The sequence below is a fragment of the Eptesicus fuscus genome, chromosome 14, assembly GCF_027574615.1.
Source record: "Eptesicus fuscus isolate TK198812 chromosome 14, DD_ASM_mEF_20220401, whole genome shotgun sequence".
Lineage (NCBI taxonomy): Eukaryota > Metazoa > Chordata > Mammalia > Chiroptera > Vespertilionidae > Eptesicus > Eptesicus fuscus.
This window is the reverse complement of record NC_072486.1, coordinates 48,600,080-48,616,430: the sequence shown is the minus strand read 5'-3', so window position 1 is coordinate 48,616,430 and position 16,351 is coordinate 48,600,080. Positions and strand designations below refer to the sequence as shown.

Sequence of the window (16,351 nt, the reverse complement as noted above, 5' to 3'; positions counted from 1 at the left end):
TGATTTTTTACAGAGAGGAAGGGAGAGAGATAGAGAGTTAGAAACATCGATGAGAGAGAAACATCGATCAGCTGCCTCCTGTACACACCCTATTGGGGATGTGCCCACAACCAAGGTACATGCCCTTGACCGGAATCGAACCTGGAACCTTTCAGTCCGCGGCTGACGCTCTAGCCACTGAGCCAAACTGGTTTCAGCTATGATTCTTTTTTTAAAAGCCTGTCTACAATCACATTATCAGCTCTAAAAAAAAACACAATTATTTGTAATTTCTTCATATATTTAAATATCCAGTGTTACTTTTCCCCAACTGTTTCAGAATTGTTTTATGTATAGTTTACTTGAATTAGAGTCTAACAAAAGTCCACACACTGACTTGTTGATGTTTCTTAAGTCTCTTTTAATTTATAGATTTAATCTCTCTCTCCCTACCTCCCTTTCTCTCCTTACAATTTATTTGTAAAAGAACCCACGTTTTTTCCAGTTGTGTTTCCCAGTCATGTTAACTGATACGTTTCCAGTGGCCTAGAGGTTTGATCAGACTCATGATGGAATTGTTTGCCAATAATACTTTAGAGTTGGTGGGATGTCCATCCATCAAGTGTCTAGTTGTCTTTATTTTGTGAGGTTAGCAGCCATTAATGACCATCAATGCAATCATTAGTGTTAGCAAAATCATGATATTCTGACTTTATTGTCATTTGTTCTTCAAGCACTGAGAATACTTCCACAAAGGAAAACTTCCTTTTCAACTAGTTGGTTAACCTGAGTTTTTATAGGGAAGGTGGGATAAATATTTGATTATTTCTCTTCATTTACAAGTCTTCAGAATAAGTTGCGTTTCTAGCACTCTAGAAAGGTGACAAATTAAGTGATTTTTGTTGGTTTGGTTTCATGGGCTATAAGCCATTGCAATTAGAGTTATTGATCGATCATATTGTCCCATCTTTGGCCAGTGTGAACACCTTCAAGTTGGCTTTTAGATCTTTTTGACATGACCCTAGTAGTCAAGTCCTTTCTCACTTTGCGATAAAATGAAATGGTCTATGCTAATATTTTGCCCTAGATTTAAAGTTTTACACTTCTCTTTCTTCCCCCTTTGCTTCTCTTACCTTCATTTGGAGTCAGAAGCATACATTGTTTACCTCTCAGGAAACCCTGCTGTTTTACAGTGTAGAATAGAATGTAGCTCTTCCAGCAGCAACATCACAGACTAAATCATGGAACCAACCAATCCAGCAACTCTGATACTGCTGAGATTAGAGATAAGTAGTTCACTTTTCTCTATGCATTTGGCTTGCACCTGTATTATGTTGCAGAGATCAATGGAGGCATATTCTCAAAACCAACCTTACTGTGGCTCACCCCAAGGCCTTCAGAAACATGACCTTTGGACCTCTAATGCACTCACTATGGTTCAGTTACAGCAGACATGTGTGGCCGTTATGGGGTTCAATTTATGCTCCTTAAGGTGAAGGAATGAATGACACCTCCAGCTTTTATAAAGTGACGATAGCATTTGATCTGATACCCCAGTTTTACTTGAAGATGCTAAGGCCTTGAGACTTCAAGTGATTTGTCTAAGTTCATAGCACAACTTATTGGAAAAGTTAAGACCAAAATCATCTGGCCTTTAAGCCATTGTTTTTCTTTAATATCTATTGCCTCGAAACTAAATTAGATAACTGAGTATCAATTATATTGATCATTGTTCATTTCAACAATCTTTTGGTTTAGAGATCTTTCCCTCTTTCCTTCCTTTCCTCCTTCCTTTCTCTTTCTCTTCCCCTCTTTTCTTTCTTTCTTCCTTCCTTTCTTTCTTTCTTTCTTTCTTTCTTTCTTTCTTTCTTTCTTTCTTTCTTCCACTCTAATATAAGAATAGTAGTATTTATGTGATTGACATCTCCTTAATAGTGATGTCAAACAAAGTCCAGTCAAATCCCAGGCCTGTGGGGACAAAATTAAACTGTCCACTAAGGATATATAGTAATCCCTCAGCCCAGTCCAAGTTTTGAGTGATTTTTTTCTAGCATAATTCAAAAAATACTTTCTTTAATAATGATAATAACAGAATGTGTACTATCTCATTTGACCTAATTCAGGTTGGTGGCCCTTTATGCCACAGAAATAATCAACACTTACAAATTAATCACATTGGTGTTGTCAACATACTGAAATGGCAAAGAAAAAGAAAAAAGCTTTAGTAGTCACTTTATTGTCTTCCTGCAAAACGCTCAAGAGCAGATTCATTTTCTTACCTGACCTTTCTAATTTCCAGATCAGAGATATGTAGCTTAGTATTTGGGGAAAATGATGCTGTACCTTATCGATGTGTTAAACACTATCTGTGTGTCTTTGAGTTTCAGCTGGCCAGATGGCTGAGCAGGGGACCTTTACTTGTTTTATTTTTTACTATTGCCTGTCAAATGACAAAACTAAAAGAACTTGGTAACACGTCTGATGCCCTTTATTCAAGGGGGAACAATCCATGGATTGGCGGAGTACAGTGCCTCACAGGCAGTGGAACAGTCTTTCTGAGGGATATTGGACAAGACCAGATTTTATAGAGTTAGTGTTAGTAGAGACAATCAGAAAACAGGGCAGGATTGGCTGCGAGGTCGGGGATTTCCTTGTAAGGCCAGCAGGTCCCATTTTCTAGGGAAAGTTAAGGGAACTCAAGCTGAGTGGGAGGATTGATTGGTTAGGTTTTCTCGATGGGTGCTTCCCCCAAGTGCAGGCTGATGTCGGGTTAGATTTGTGACATGAGGTGGCTTTCATTCTGTGGGTACTGATACATGAAGTAACTTTATCATGCCTAAGATTACTTCATTAGTGCAGTAAATATTTATTCAGCACTTGATTACTTATACTAGGTACACTGCTGGGCAGTAATTATTAAGCAGCAACAAGGATACCCATATGCAAGAGTTGTGGCCACAACAAATGTTACAAATATGATATGAGAAAAATACAAACCCAGTGGTACACATGGACTGTCAGGGAAGCAGAAAGAGATGAATGGAGATCTAATCTGAATTTGGTGTGGTATTGGGTATTGGGAGTGGGCGATATTTTCTGGCAAAGTGCTTAGAAATGGAGACCTGATAGACTAAGAGCTGGATCAGTGAGAGTGATCTGGCTCACAGCACACAACATGCCGGGGTTAGAATTGCTTTAATATTTCAGGAAGGTTCACAGAAACCTTTGTAAAAATGACATCACCTCCTACATTTTCACTTCTGTTACAATTAAAGGGAGAACACGTTTAGTCCCTTTGAATATGTTCACTCTGATATCGTAAGGGTTTTCTTTCCCTAAAATGTGATTTCTAGCTAATTATCCTCAGCAAGGAACTTAATCTGTCAGACAGTTTCACAATGGGGTTGCTTCAGTGAATAGGAACTGAGTTAATGGGAAAAATGAAATACTTAGAGGAGTTGGTTATTTGGGGATTTTCTTCCAAGGTGATAAATGTTATCTGTATCATAAAAAAAAAAAATTCTTTTTTAATTAAGCCTGGTGCATGGGTTGGAGGGAGGGAGGAAGGGCTGCAAATCCTATAAGGGGAAGTGACCTACAGCACAGCCCTCAGTGCCTCCAAAGTGGTGAATTGCTGGACTCAGGTGACCTTCCCAAGTTTCATGGGGCAGACAGCAATGTGAAGGAGAGTCAACATGAAAGGAAGTGCCATCTTCTAAGATTATGTCTTGTTAACAGCAAATCAAACTGCCATTTTCAATTGTATGCTTTCTGTGACATCAAAGCTTTTTGGATAGAAACTTCAGAAAGGATATAATTTCTCAGGTCAGCCTGTTCCAATTTGGGTTTAAACTAAGTCCTAAGAGAAAATAAAATTTCCCAACAATAATACTAGAAAGTATAATACTAGAAAAATTTAAAGTGTCCCATATATTAAAGAATTTGGTGTAGGTAATGGATGGGTTCATGATTTATATACTAAATCTCACGACTCGGATTATTCCAGCAGTTGCCTGAATATTACTGAACATTAGCACTTACTTTTTTAGGTTTTACTGGAACTACTTATTTTGGGTACCTTCTTTCCATAAGATCTTTGGTGGAAATAAACATATGTTATTCTTCTTCATGTGCCCAGGGCCTAAAACAGTGCTTAGAAAAAATAGTTTGTTCATAAATGAAAGTTCATGTGCTCATGATGCTCTTACCACATGGGGACATGTACACACACCTGCCACAGAATAATTACTATCTTCCTGTTTAACCCAGGAAGAAAACGGTAGATTTAAGAAGCCCACTGCACCTCAGACATATTTTTATGTTGCAATTTTACTTTTTTTAAAATATATTTTATTGATTTTTTTACAGAGAGGAAGGGAGAGGGATAGAGAGCTGCCTCCTGCACACTCCCCACTGGGTATGTGCCTACAACCAAGGTACATGCCCTTGACTGGAATCGAACCTGGGACCCTTGAGTCCGCAGGCCGACACCCCATCCACTGAGCCAAACTGGTTAGGGCAGCAATTTTACTTTTAAATAATAAGAAATGTTATCTTTAAAGGGTCTCAGGAATGTTCAGTCATTGATCCAAGATGAGATTTACTTAGTCTCCAGGTTTTAATTCAGATAAAAATCTAACTAGTATTATAGGAAACAATAATCAAAGAGTAGCTTCAACATGTTATACAGTGTAGGAAATGCCTCGCTGCCACAGAGATGGACTCCCAGCTATTAAATACACACAAACCACATCTCTTTCCAGTGTGAGAGGAAAGGAGAGGGAAGATTAGCTTGTCGAAGTATTGATATAAATGTAGTCTCTAACTCCAGCCGATGGTAAAAGAATTTTCACATCTCTACCATGGAACAAACACATTAACAAACACATTTCTTTTCAGAAAATAGCTAATGTCTTCCCAGAAAAAAAAAAAAAAAAAGACACCTATAGGCTCCAAATTGTTCATCAGGTGGGCGAAAGTGAGCACTATTATTTATACTTGTTCACAGCACTGGGTCTGTCATCCATCTTTGGGCTGGAATGGTGAGCATAAAGATAATAAACATTTTCCACCACCTGCAGACCATCATCTGTACTTCGAGCTCATTTCCTTGATGCTTCCTGCAGAGGTTCCATCTGCTTTACATACCTTGTTTTCCTACACATGATTAAAGCTGCTTATGCCACTGCATACATAGCCAGTGGTACAAAAGGGCTCAAACTACCACAGCCTGCTGTGGTGAAGTGGCCTCTAGAATAGGAGGGTCTGGGCTACAGACATGCTCATAATACTCACACAGTATCTATTTTGGGAGGAAAAAATGTGACATCAAATTTCTAATAATTTAAACTGTGTCCATGAGTCATAATTATTGAGAAAACCTTCTCAACAAAATTATATATATAAAGAGGTAATATGCAAATTAGGCCGGGATGCCGTAATGGGTCACAACTGGACAGAAGGAGGTTGCGCGTGCAGGTGAGGCCCGGAGTGGAGATGGAAACAGAGACAGGAGGGCCTGCCCGAGCCGGCAGGGCCTGCCTGAGCCGGCACTGTGGCTGCGGCGGCCTGGAGCAGGCACAGGCAAGGTGGAAGGGGGGACCTGGGGCAGAAGTCAGGCACGGGTCCTGGCTGCCCACAGCATGAGTCCAGCCTGACTCCTACAGCGGCTCGCAGGGTGCCTCCTCACACGGCAGGAGGCAAGGCACCTCCTCACGCGATTTCAATCACGTGCTGAGCCTCTAGTCCTATATAATAAAGAGGCAATATGCAAATTGACCCTCATGCCCTTATGTCACAAGATGGCCACCCCCATGTCATCACAAGATGGCCGCACCCATGTCATCACAAGATGGCCGCCCCCATGTTGTAACAAGATGGCCACCACAAGATGGCCACCGCCACATCATCACAAGATGGCCAACACAAGATGGCCACCCTCACATCATCACAAGATGCTCGCCCCCACATTGTTACAAGATGGCCAGCAGGGGAGGGCAGGTGACCAGGCCTGCAGGAGCGGGCAGTTGGGGGTGATTGGGCTGGCAGGGGAGCAGTTAGGTGTCAATCATGCCTTCAGGGGAGCAGTTAGGTGTCAATCAGGCCAGCAGGGGAGCATTTAGGGGGCTATCAGGCTGGCAGGAAGAGTGGTTAGGGGCAATCAGGCAGCCAGACAGGCGAGTTGTTAGGAGCCAGCTGTCCTGGACTGTGAGAGGGATATCCCAGATTGCAGAAGTTGCAGGCTCAGCTGAGGGACACCCCCCCAATTGCATGAATTTCGTGCACCAGGTCTCTAGTCCTATCTAATAAAAGAGTAATATGCAAATTGACCATCACTCCAACACACAAGATGGCTGCTCCCATGTGGTCAAAGATAGCAGCGCCCCCATGTGGACACAAGATGGCCACCTCAAGATGGCCAGCAGGGGAGGGCAGTTGGGAGGGACCAGGCCTGCAAGGGAGGGCAGTTGGGGGCAATCAGGCCTGCAGGGGAGGGCAGTTAGGGGTGATCAGGCTGGCAGAGGAGGGCAGTTGGGGGCGACCAGGCCTGCAGGGGTGGACAGTTGGGAGGGACAAGGCCTGCAGGTGAGGGCAGTTGGGGGGGACCAGGCCTGCAAGGAGGGCAGTTGGGGGGGACCAGGCCTGCAAGTGAGGGCAGTTGGGGGGGACCAGGCCTGCAGCAGAGGGCAGTTGGGGGTGACCAGGCCTGCAGCAGAGGGCAGTTAGGGGTGACCAGGCTGACAAGGGTGGGCAGTTAGGGATGACCGGGCCAGCAGGGCAGGGCAGTTGGGAGGGACAAGGCCTGCAGGGGAAGGCAGTTGGGGGTGACCTGGCCAGCAAGGGAGGGTAGTTAGGGGTGACCAGGCCAGCAAGGGAGGGCAGTTAGGGGTGACCGGGCCAGCAGGGGAGGGCAGTTAAGGTCAATCGGGCCGGCAGGGGAGCAGTTAGTTGTAGATCAGGCTGGCAGGGGAGTGGTTAGGGGGTGATCAGGCTGGCAGGCAGAAGCGGTTAGGGACAATCAGGCAGGCAGGCAGGTGAGCGGTTGGGAACCAGCAGTCCTGGATTGTGAGAGGGATGTCCTACCGCCCATTTTTGCTCAATCCCACTGGGATCGGGCCTAAACGGGCGGTCAGACATCCCTCAAAGAGTCCCAGATTGAAGAGGGTGCAGGCTGGGCTGAGGGACATCCCGCCCCCCCTGCCCCGTGCATGAATTTCATGTACCGGGCCTCTAGTATTCTATAAAATTTATGGTCATTAAACTTATATAGCTGGAACACTGAGGAAACTATTAAATAGATCCCCTTACAAATGACTTAGAAACTGTGTTATAACCTAACATTATTCTGGGTCTTTCTATCTAAAAGTTTTATGAACAGTTTTGCCCTGGCCTAGTAGCTCAGTTGATTGGAGCATCATCCTGTACACTGAAAAGATTGCGGGTTCTATTCCTAGTCAGGGCATGTACCTAGGTTCCAGGTTTGATCACCAATTGGGGTGCATATGGGAGGCAGCTGATCTCTCTCTCTCTCTCTCTCTCTCTCTCTCTCTCTCTCTCTCTCTTTTCCTCTATCTCTCAAATCAATAAAAACATATCCTTGGGTGGGGATTAAAATTATAAAAATAAAAGTTTTTAAACAATTTTGTGGAAATTAATACTTTAAATAACTAGGAGTGGTAACTGCTTAAGAAATCACTTTGACTTATTCAGTAAAACATATACAACTCATGTAATAGTTCCTAGATTGTTATGTTTGTAATTCAAAATCATCACATAAGATTGATCTGAATTAAGTTACCTCTTATTTGTTTGTTTCAATATGAAATACTTCTAGTTGATATACAATATCCAGATTAAGAAATATAACATCAGCCCTGACTGGTTTGGCTCAGTGGATAGAGGGTTGGCCTGTGGACTAAAGGGTCCCAGGTTTGATTCCAGTCAAGGTCATGTACCTTGGTTGTGGGCACTTCCCCAGTAGGGAGTGTGCAGGAGGCAGCAGATCAATGTCTCTCTCTCTCATCGATGTTTCTAACTCTCTATCCCTCTCCCTTCCTCTCTGTAAAAAATCAATAAAAATATTTTTTAAAAAATAAATATAACACCAAATATAAAATTAAAGCCTATCCTCCTCAAACTATTCCAAAAAATCCAAGAAGAAAGAACACTTTCAACCTCTTTTTATGAGACCAGCATTATCCTAATTCCAAAATCAGATAAAGACACTACAAAGAAAGAATTACAGGCCAATATCCCTGATGAACATTGATGCTAAAATCCTCAAAAAAATATTAGCACATTGGATCCAGCAATATATTTAAAAGATCATACACTTGACCAAGTGGGATTTATTCCAGGGATGCAAGGCTGATATAGTATTACCAACTGAAAAATTGTGATACATCACATAAACAAATTGAAAGACATAAATCACATGATCATATCAATAGATGCAGAAAAAGCATCTGACAAATCCAATACCCATTTTTGATAAAAACTCTCAGCAAAGTGGAAGTAGGGAGGTTATAATAAAGACCATATAGGAAAAACCTACAGCCAACATCATACTCAATGGGCAAAAAATAAAACAATTTCCCCTAAGAACAGGAACAAGACAGGGATGTCTGCTTTCACCACTCTTATTCAACACAGTACTGGAAGTCCTAGCAACAGTGATCACACAAGAATGAAACATACAAGGCATCCAAATTGGGAAGGAGGAAGTAAAACTGTCATTATTCACAGATGACATGATATTGTACATAGAAAATCCTACCAGGTGTACTGGTTAATAATGCGGAATTTTTCAATAGATGGAGTTACATATATGTTGATATATGTGTGCTTAGATATATTGACATCAATCTGCTATTGATGTGTTGTGTTGACAGCAAGCTCCAAAAATTCGTAGGTCAAATTTTCTGAAGGTGTTAACATCATAGATATTTTTATACTTAAAAATGTTGAATTTCATCCCAAAGAAAGAGTATTTGTGGGAAGTTTTAATTTATTACTTTATTTTGAAGAAAAGTGCTGCTGAAAGTTATTGTATACTTCGGGAAGCTTATGGTGAACATGCTCCATCTCGAGATACTTGTGAACGCTGGTTTAAACGCTTTAAAAGTAATAATTCCAATGTGAAAGACAACGTTCAGGTCAACTGAAAAAGTTTGGAGACCAACAGTTACAAGCATTATTGCATGAAGATGTGTGTTAAACTCAAAAACAACTTGCAGAAAGATTAAATGTTGCTCGGCAAATAATGTCTGATCATTTACAAGCAATGGGAAAGATTTTAAAGGAAGGAAAATGGGTGCCACATCAACTGAACAAAAGACAAATGGAAAACTGAAAAGTCATCAGTAAAATGTTGCTTCAATGGCACGATAGAAAGTCTTTTTTTGCATCGAATTGTGACTGACGATGAAAAGTGGATTTATTTTGAGAATCCCAAATGCACAAAATAATGGGTTGATCCGGGTCAACCATCAACCTCGACTGCAAGGCCAAATCGCTTTGGAAAGAATATAATGCTCTGCGTTTGGTGGGATCAGGAAGGTTTGGTGTATTATGAGCTGCTAAAACCATATACTGATCACTACTGACAACAAATAATCAATTTGAACCACGCTTTGATCATGAAACAACCAGAATGGGCCAGAAGACACGGCAAAGTAATTTTGCTTCATGATGACGCACCATCACACACTTCAAAACCAGTTAAAGACACGTTAAAAGATCTTGCCTGAGAAGTATTAACCAACCCGCTGTATTCACCAGAGCTTGCTCCTTCAGATTACCACTTATTCTGACCAATGGCACACGCACTTTCTGAGCAGCACTTCAAAACATATGAAGAAGTGGAAAATTGGGTCTCTGAATGGTTTGCCTCAAAACAAGAAAAGTTCTATTGGGACAGTATCCACAAATTACCTGAAAGATTGGGAAAATGTGTACCTAGCAAAGGACATTACTTTGAATAAAGCACTTTTTATGTTTCTCTCGAAATTACCGTGTTTTCTTTGATTGCAAAATCCGCATTATTAACCGGTACACCTGGTACATACTCCACTAAAACACTCTAGATTTAATAAAGCCTGTGTAAATCACTAATCCTATTCCCCTCTTCTTGTTCCTGATCTTAGAGGGAAAATTTCCAACATCTCACTGTTGAGTATGATGTTAGCTATGGGCTTGTCACATACAGTCATACATAAATAGTTTTAAAACTATGAATTAAACTCTTTCTCCAAAGATTTTCAATACCCACACATAGGACCATAGTGCGAGATCTTTCAACCATGAACTATTATTATGGCTCTGCAATAGTATACTTCATTATTGCAGACCCTCTAGTTTCTAGTCCATCCAGATCCCATCTGCTAAATCCTTTATATCTCTAACATATTTAGTTTGAGCTCTAAGAAGAATGAAATTGCTCTTATCTCCTTCTCCTTCTTATGGCTCATTCCTTTTTAACCTTTGCAATTCATTGAAATTAGCATGTTTAGTTGGTCACGTCACAATTTCTAAAGCTGGGTTATATGGACGTTCAATCTATGAGCTCATAGTACCCTGTGTATATCTGTTATAGCACTTGTTTGTACTTACTAATTTCAAGCTTATAATTTCTAATTTCTCATCTCCAATGGACTCCAAGCTTGTTTTTTTTTGTTTTTTTTTTTTCCATCTATATGTCCTAAGAAGCTAACACAGAGCTGAAACAGATCAGGAACTCAAAGCATGGCTTCCTTTAAATGATGGGCTTCTTCACTTGCATATGTGCTCCCATAAGGCTGCAAATTTTTAAATTTTGAAAAAGCCATTTTTATTATGCTATAGTATTTAATTCGAGATCCTGCTCATATCTTCCTCATACTTGATGTTTATTTGTTGGTTGATTAAATCAGGATAACAGCTATTAAGACTTCTATGTCCAAACAAAGCCACAGGCGAAGTTATTGGAATACAGAGGAGAAATGTAAGGGTATAAAAACTGAGTCACTAGTTTTGTCCAGCAGGCCAAGGCATATGTGCAATATGGAAAATCTTAGGTGAAGCATATATTATAGTTCAGCTCCTGTTGTGTTGTTCTAAGAGTGAGAGACCCACAATCATCTTTGAAGAGTAGCTAGAATTGGTAACAAGGCTGCTAAGGAATTTGTATGTTGGCTATTTCCATCAAACAAGTTTTATATACCATTTTAAATTTATGTAGCTTATAATATAATATTCTCTTGTTGAAGATTATTTCATATTTACTATGACTAAAGGTGGAAAAAAAAGCTCTCAGATTAACAAATTGGTTGTTAACACTACAGCAATATTGTTTGAAAATCAAAAACATGTAAATACATATGTAGATGTATAAGACACAAAACATTTTCCCACTGAACTCAGCTCAGATTGTCTTTATATTAAAACTAGAGGCCCGATGCATGAAATTCATGCAAGAGTAGGTCTTCCTTCCCCCGGCTGCTGGCACCAGCTTCCCTCTGGCACCTGGGATCCGGGCTTCCCTCAGGCTGCCAGCAGGCACCCGGGACCCAGACTTCCCTTGCAGCCCCGGCTTCATCCAGACTAATTAGCATATTATGCTTTTATTATTATAGATACACTGTACAGGCCTGCTCTGTAATGTGAACTTCAGATTGTATATGGGTAACATGAAAAAGATTCAAAGAACAGCACAGGCATATAGAAACTGGTTATATCCTGAGAGGTGTTATTTTTTGCCTTTTACCCCTGATCTTTTTCTGGCTTTACCAGTCCCTGGTCAGAACTCCAGCTATGCAAAAAATTGAGTTCTCATGAGTGAATTACTTGAGAATTCCAAATAAAGTAAGGACATGCAGTCACTGGGATAAGTAGCAGAGGGGTCTTTCTAATGTACTCGCATCAACATAATGAAACTGGGTAATCTTGAGACCCCCCATTATTGCCAAGGAGAGGGGCACATTCACAATATGTTCCATATGCGTCCCAGTATTTGAAACATATTAAATCAGCTGTATTTAAAACAATTTACAATGGGACAATTTTTTTTTTTTAATTCTTGACTGAGGATGTGTTTTTATTGATTTTAGAGAGGGAGGGAGGAGGAGGAGAGAGAAACATCGACCAGTTGTTTTCCATACATGCCCCAATGGATCAAACCCGAAATCTAGATATGTTCCCTAATCAGGAATTGAATCCACTACCTTTCCATACAGGAGATGATGCTCCAACCAACTGAGACACTTGGCCAGGGCACAATGTGACAATTTTTAAATATGTGATTACATGAGATAGATACTAAGCTCTCAGCAATTACAGATGGCCTTTTCATAACACACTAATCCAAAGAGAGTATTTGAAATACATTACTCTGTCAATTGCTTCTTTATGAAAATGAAATAGTGGCAGACACAGAATTCAGCATACCCAGTAGTTTCTGTTTGCATTAAACGTATATCTAATAATGCATATTATATAAGCACACTGTGAATATAGGATTATTTATTTTCCCACTATGATACTATACTAGAAAATTGCACTCATATATGGAATTTAATGAACAAACAGAATTACCAAGCAAAATAGAGGCAGACTCATAGATAGAGAGCAGGCAGACAGCTCTGGTCAGGGGGTTGGAGGGGAGGGATTAAGAAAAAAAAAAGAGAGAGAGAGAGAGAGAGAGGGAGAGAACTCATAGACATGGACAATAGTGTGGTGATTGTGGAGGTGGTGGTGCAGGTGGAAGAGGGCATAGAAGGGATAAATGGTGATGGAAAAAATAAAATACTACCAAAAATAAAGAAAATCTATACACCATAACCACCTTCTTTCTTCTAGATATGGAATGCTTGCAAAATGTTTAACATCCATTTATGACTTAAGCTTTAATGGCTCCAAAGGAATCATTTCAATGTGTAATATGCAAACATTAAAAAATAATTTGCAAGATGCATCAACAGTAATTGTTTTATGCCATCAATTAGAGCTTATGCATTACTTTTTATAATGCCATGACATTAAAAGTTTTAAATGTTTATAAAGATATATGTATATTTTTTCCAAACTTTTCTAAGGTAGAATGTTATTGATGCAAAGAATAGTGTCAAATAATAAGGTAAAGCATGCTACTTTAATTTGCTCCAAATTTCCAACACCAATAGCTTTCCATCTTACTTAAGGTCACACCCAACCCATCCTCATTACATCTCCGACCTCCAAACCTGCTATCCTTTCCTTCTTCCTCACTCACGGATCCCCTCAAACTCCTGAACAATACCAAGAATACTCCAGAGTTAGAATATTTGTATTTGCATCCCTCTGTCTGGAATCCTTTTCCCCAGTCACGTGACTTGCTTGATAATGACCTTATATATCTAGATGTGACATTTCCTCTGTGTTTAAAAATGCAATCCCCATGCACATGGTCTATTCTTCCCTTCCCTGATTTAGTTTTTGTCCTCACCATGATCACTTGCTAACTAACTAACTAACTATATACACACAAATATATATACATATAAAACTGTAATTTTTTGCTTGTAATGTTTTGCCCCCCTAAAACGTAAGAATGTAAGCTACAAAAATTTATGAATGCTTTCACTCTGTGGTTTCCCCAGTGCCTACATCCATATCTGTTATAAAGTAGGGATTTAATAATAAATGAATGAGTGGGCTCTAAAACAAACATAGATGATCCTTGAATACAAAGTGTTTGAACTGGGTGGGTTCACTTATATATGGAAGTTTTTTCAACAAATGCTGAAACAGTATTTTCTCATATATATGATCTTCTTAATAACATTTTCTTTTCTATAGCTTACTTTATTGTAAGAATACAGCATAAAACCCATATAACATACAACATATGTGTTAATCAATTGTCTATATTATCAATAAGGCTTCTGGTCAACAGTAGGCTATTAATAGTGAAGTTTTGGGATTGTCAAAAGTTATACACAGATTTTTGACTGCACAGGGGTCAACACCCCTAACCCCCATTCTGTTCAAGGGTCAGCTGTGTAAAGAAGATGGTGCACAGGGGGTAGATACTGGAATGTGTGTAGGGAGGGGAATGGAAGCCAAGTTTAGGGTCAAGAAGTCACTAAGACAAAAATATTAGAGACTCATCAATATTAACAAATGGAACAATATCTTTACAGTTATTGACAGAGAACATAAATGAATGACCTTTTTTTTTACTTGCTTAATTAATGTTTCCCTTTATGAACTTTATTTTGTGTATATCAAAAAAGGGATCATTATCCTTTGGAAAAAGTTATGATTAGAATGCTATTCCATCATGAGTTGAAGAAAAAGAGTTCTGAAGTATTGCTACAGGGCAAGGTTACTGGTAAGGATTTAAAAAGCCGGGGGGGGGGGGGGGTGGGGGAGTGTAATTTAAGATTCAAGGATTCTATGCCAAAGGCTGATTGTAACCTAATTTAATTAATGGATCTTTAATTAGGTGAAGGTAAATACCGGTTTGCTGGCCTGGATATAAATGACAATCAGTTTGGTGTAAGAATCATGTCAGAAATGACAGAATTACTCAAATATATTATAGCTGCTTTGCTGTATCAGAGGAGCTAAAGGAAGGCAGTTCTGATCAGGCCAAAGGTAAAACTTGAAATATCATTATCCTGTAGAGAATACATTAGTGTAGGAGGCACCACAACAAAATTTGTTTCCATTGATTTAAGAGCAGCTGGAAAGTATTCCAATGCAGAGGCCTGTTGTTACAGATAAAGGAAAATTATTGCTCAGAGAAGTCTAAGAGGTGGCCTTCTAGAATCTGCCCAGATCATCACAGCAGAGCAGAACTGGAATCAAAGTGATTTTTACAAGTTCCTTCATCAAATATTTGTATTCTATTTATTTTTTGTAAACTCGTTCTTCTATGCAACTAATATTTTTAAAGGCCCCATATATGCCTATCACCATTCTAAGCACCTTGCATACAGCATTGAGAACAATCCCTGCTTTCTTTCCTTCTAATGTGAGGAGACAGACGTAAAGAATAATTAAAATATGCGCTAAGTCTGATGAGATCAGTGCTATGGAGAAAAACAAAGCGGATGGGGAGATGGAAGGCAGCTGTGAGTGGGGCATGGGCATGGGGCGTGGGGTGGGGGTGGGTGGGACTCAGCAAAGGAAAGGTTAGCCTTGGAGCAAAGACAGGGGAGAAGATGGAAAGGCTCCAGGAGGGACCTGCCTGACATGTTGGAGGAGTGCACGGAGGTCAGTATGGCAGGAATCCAGTGAGCCAGGGGGAGATTAGGAGGGCAAGAGGGAGACGCGGCAAGGAGGGCTGGGATTATCGAGGGCCTTCAGCTATTTTAAGACCTAGACTTTTACTCCAAACAAAACCAGGTGCGAGGTGAGGGCTTTGAGCAGAGTATCAGAATCATGGCTACACAGCGATGCTTCCAATTCAGACATACACTGGTTTTAATTTCGCTGCATCGTTCTTTTATCTGCTTCTCCTCTTCACATACTGAAATGTTCAGGGTTCAGAACCCCAAGACAATTTCTCATTATCTCACCTGTAGAGCATTTCAATACCCAAGAATGCAGTGTCTAATTTCGCCCAAAAGGTTAGGTTGGAAAGAACATTTATTGACAAGATGAGGAGGTAGATTCTGCATGTACAGGATCCAGAGACTTAAGAGAGTGGAGGTGATTTAGGAAGGAGCAGAATGCTATTCTGCTGGAGGAGTGATGGGCCGGAGTCAGGAGGAGTGGGAACACAATGGGCCTCACTTTCCATGCTGGTGACATCAGAGCATCAATCAGGTACTCAGGCTGTTTGTTTTCACTTGCAAGATATATCTTGTGTTTATCTTTTTTTAAAAAAAAAAATACCTTTTCTACTTTATCCATATAAACTTAGGTATGAGAAAAGGGTAGTGGTCACTTTAAGAATTACTCTACTTAACTCTGTCTACATCAGCTCCTGGAAAATACCAGTGAAAGTGTAGCTCAATTATTTTCTGGCATTGGAGGGAGCATTTGCATACTAATGACCCATTGCGGTGGCATTTTTCTCCCCACAGAGGACAAAGTGTGGACCATCGTGTCTCATGATCTGCAGATGCAGACCACGGTGGTGGGCTACACCCCAGAGAAGTACTCGGTGACCCAGCTCGTGTACAGCGCCTCCATGGACCAGATCAGCGCCATCACCAGCAGCGCCGAGCACTGCGAGCAGTACGTCTCCTATTTCTGCAAGATGTCCAGGTTGTTGAACACCCCAGGTAGGCTGCCAGTGGAATGTTACTTTTAATTACGGTCTCAGCTGGTGCTTGGAATTGCCCAAACAATCCAACAGGTGTGGCTTGCTAGCATAGAGCCCAGAGTGGAGCATGCTGGCAGCTGT

The 16,351-nt window shown here is 40.5% G+C and overlaps 1 protein-coding gene across 1 annotated transcript in view; it reads left to right on the top strand.

Annotated features, from left to right (window-relative positions):
- CNTNAP2 (contactin associated protein 2) overlaps positions 1-16,351 on the top strand; it is a 1,332,959-nt gene that overhangs the window by 698,434 nt on the left and 618,174 nt on the right. The window contains exon 13 of the mRNA XM_054726631.1: positions 16,029-16,229. Coding sequence (XP_054582606.1) covers positions 16,029-16,229 — 201 coding nt within the window. The remainder of the gene's footprint in view (positions 1-16,028; positions 16,230-16,351) is intronic.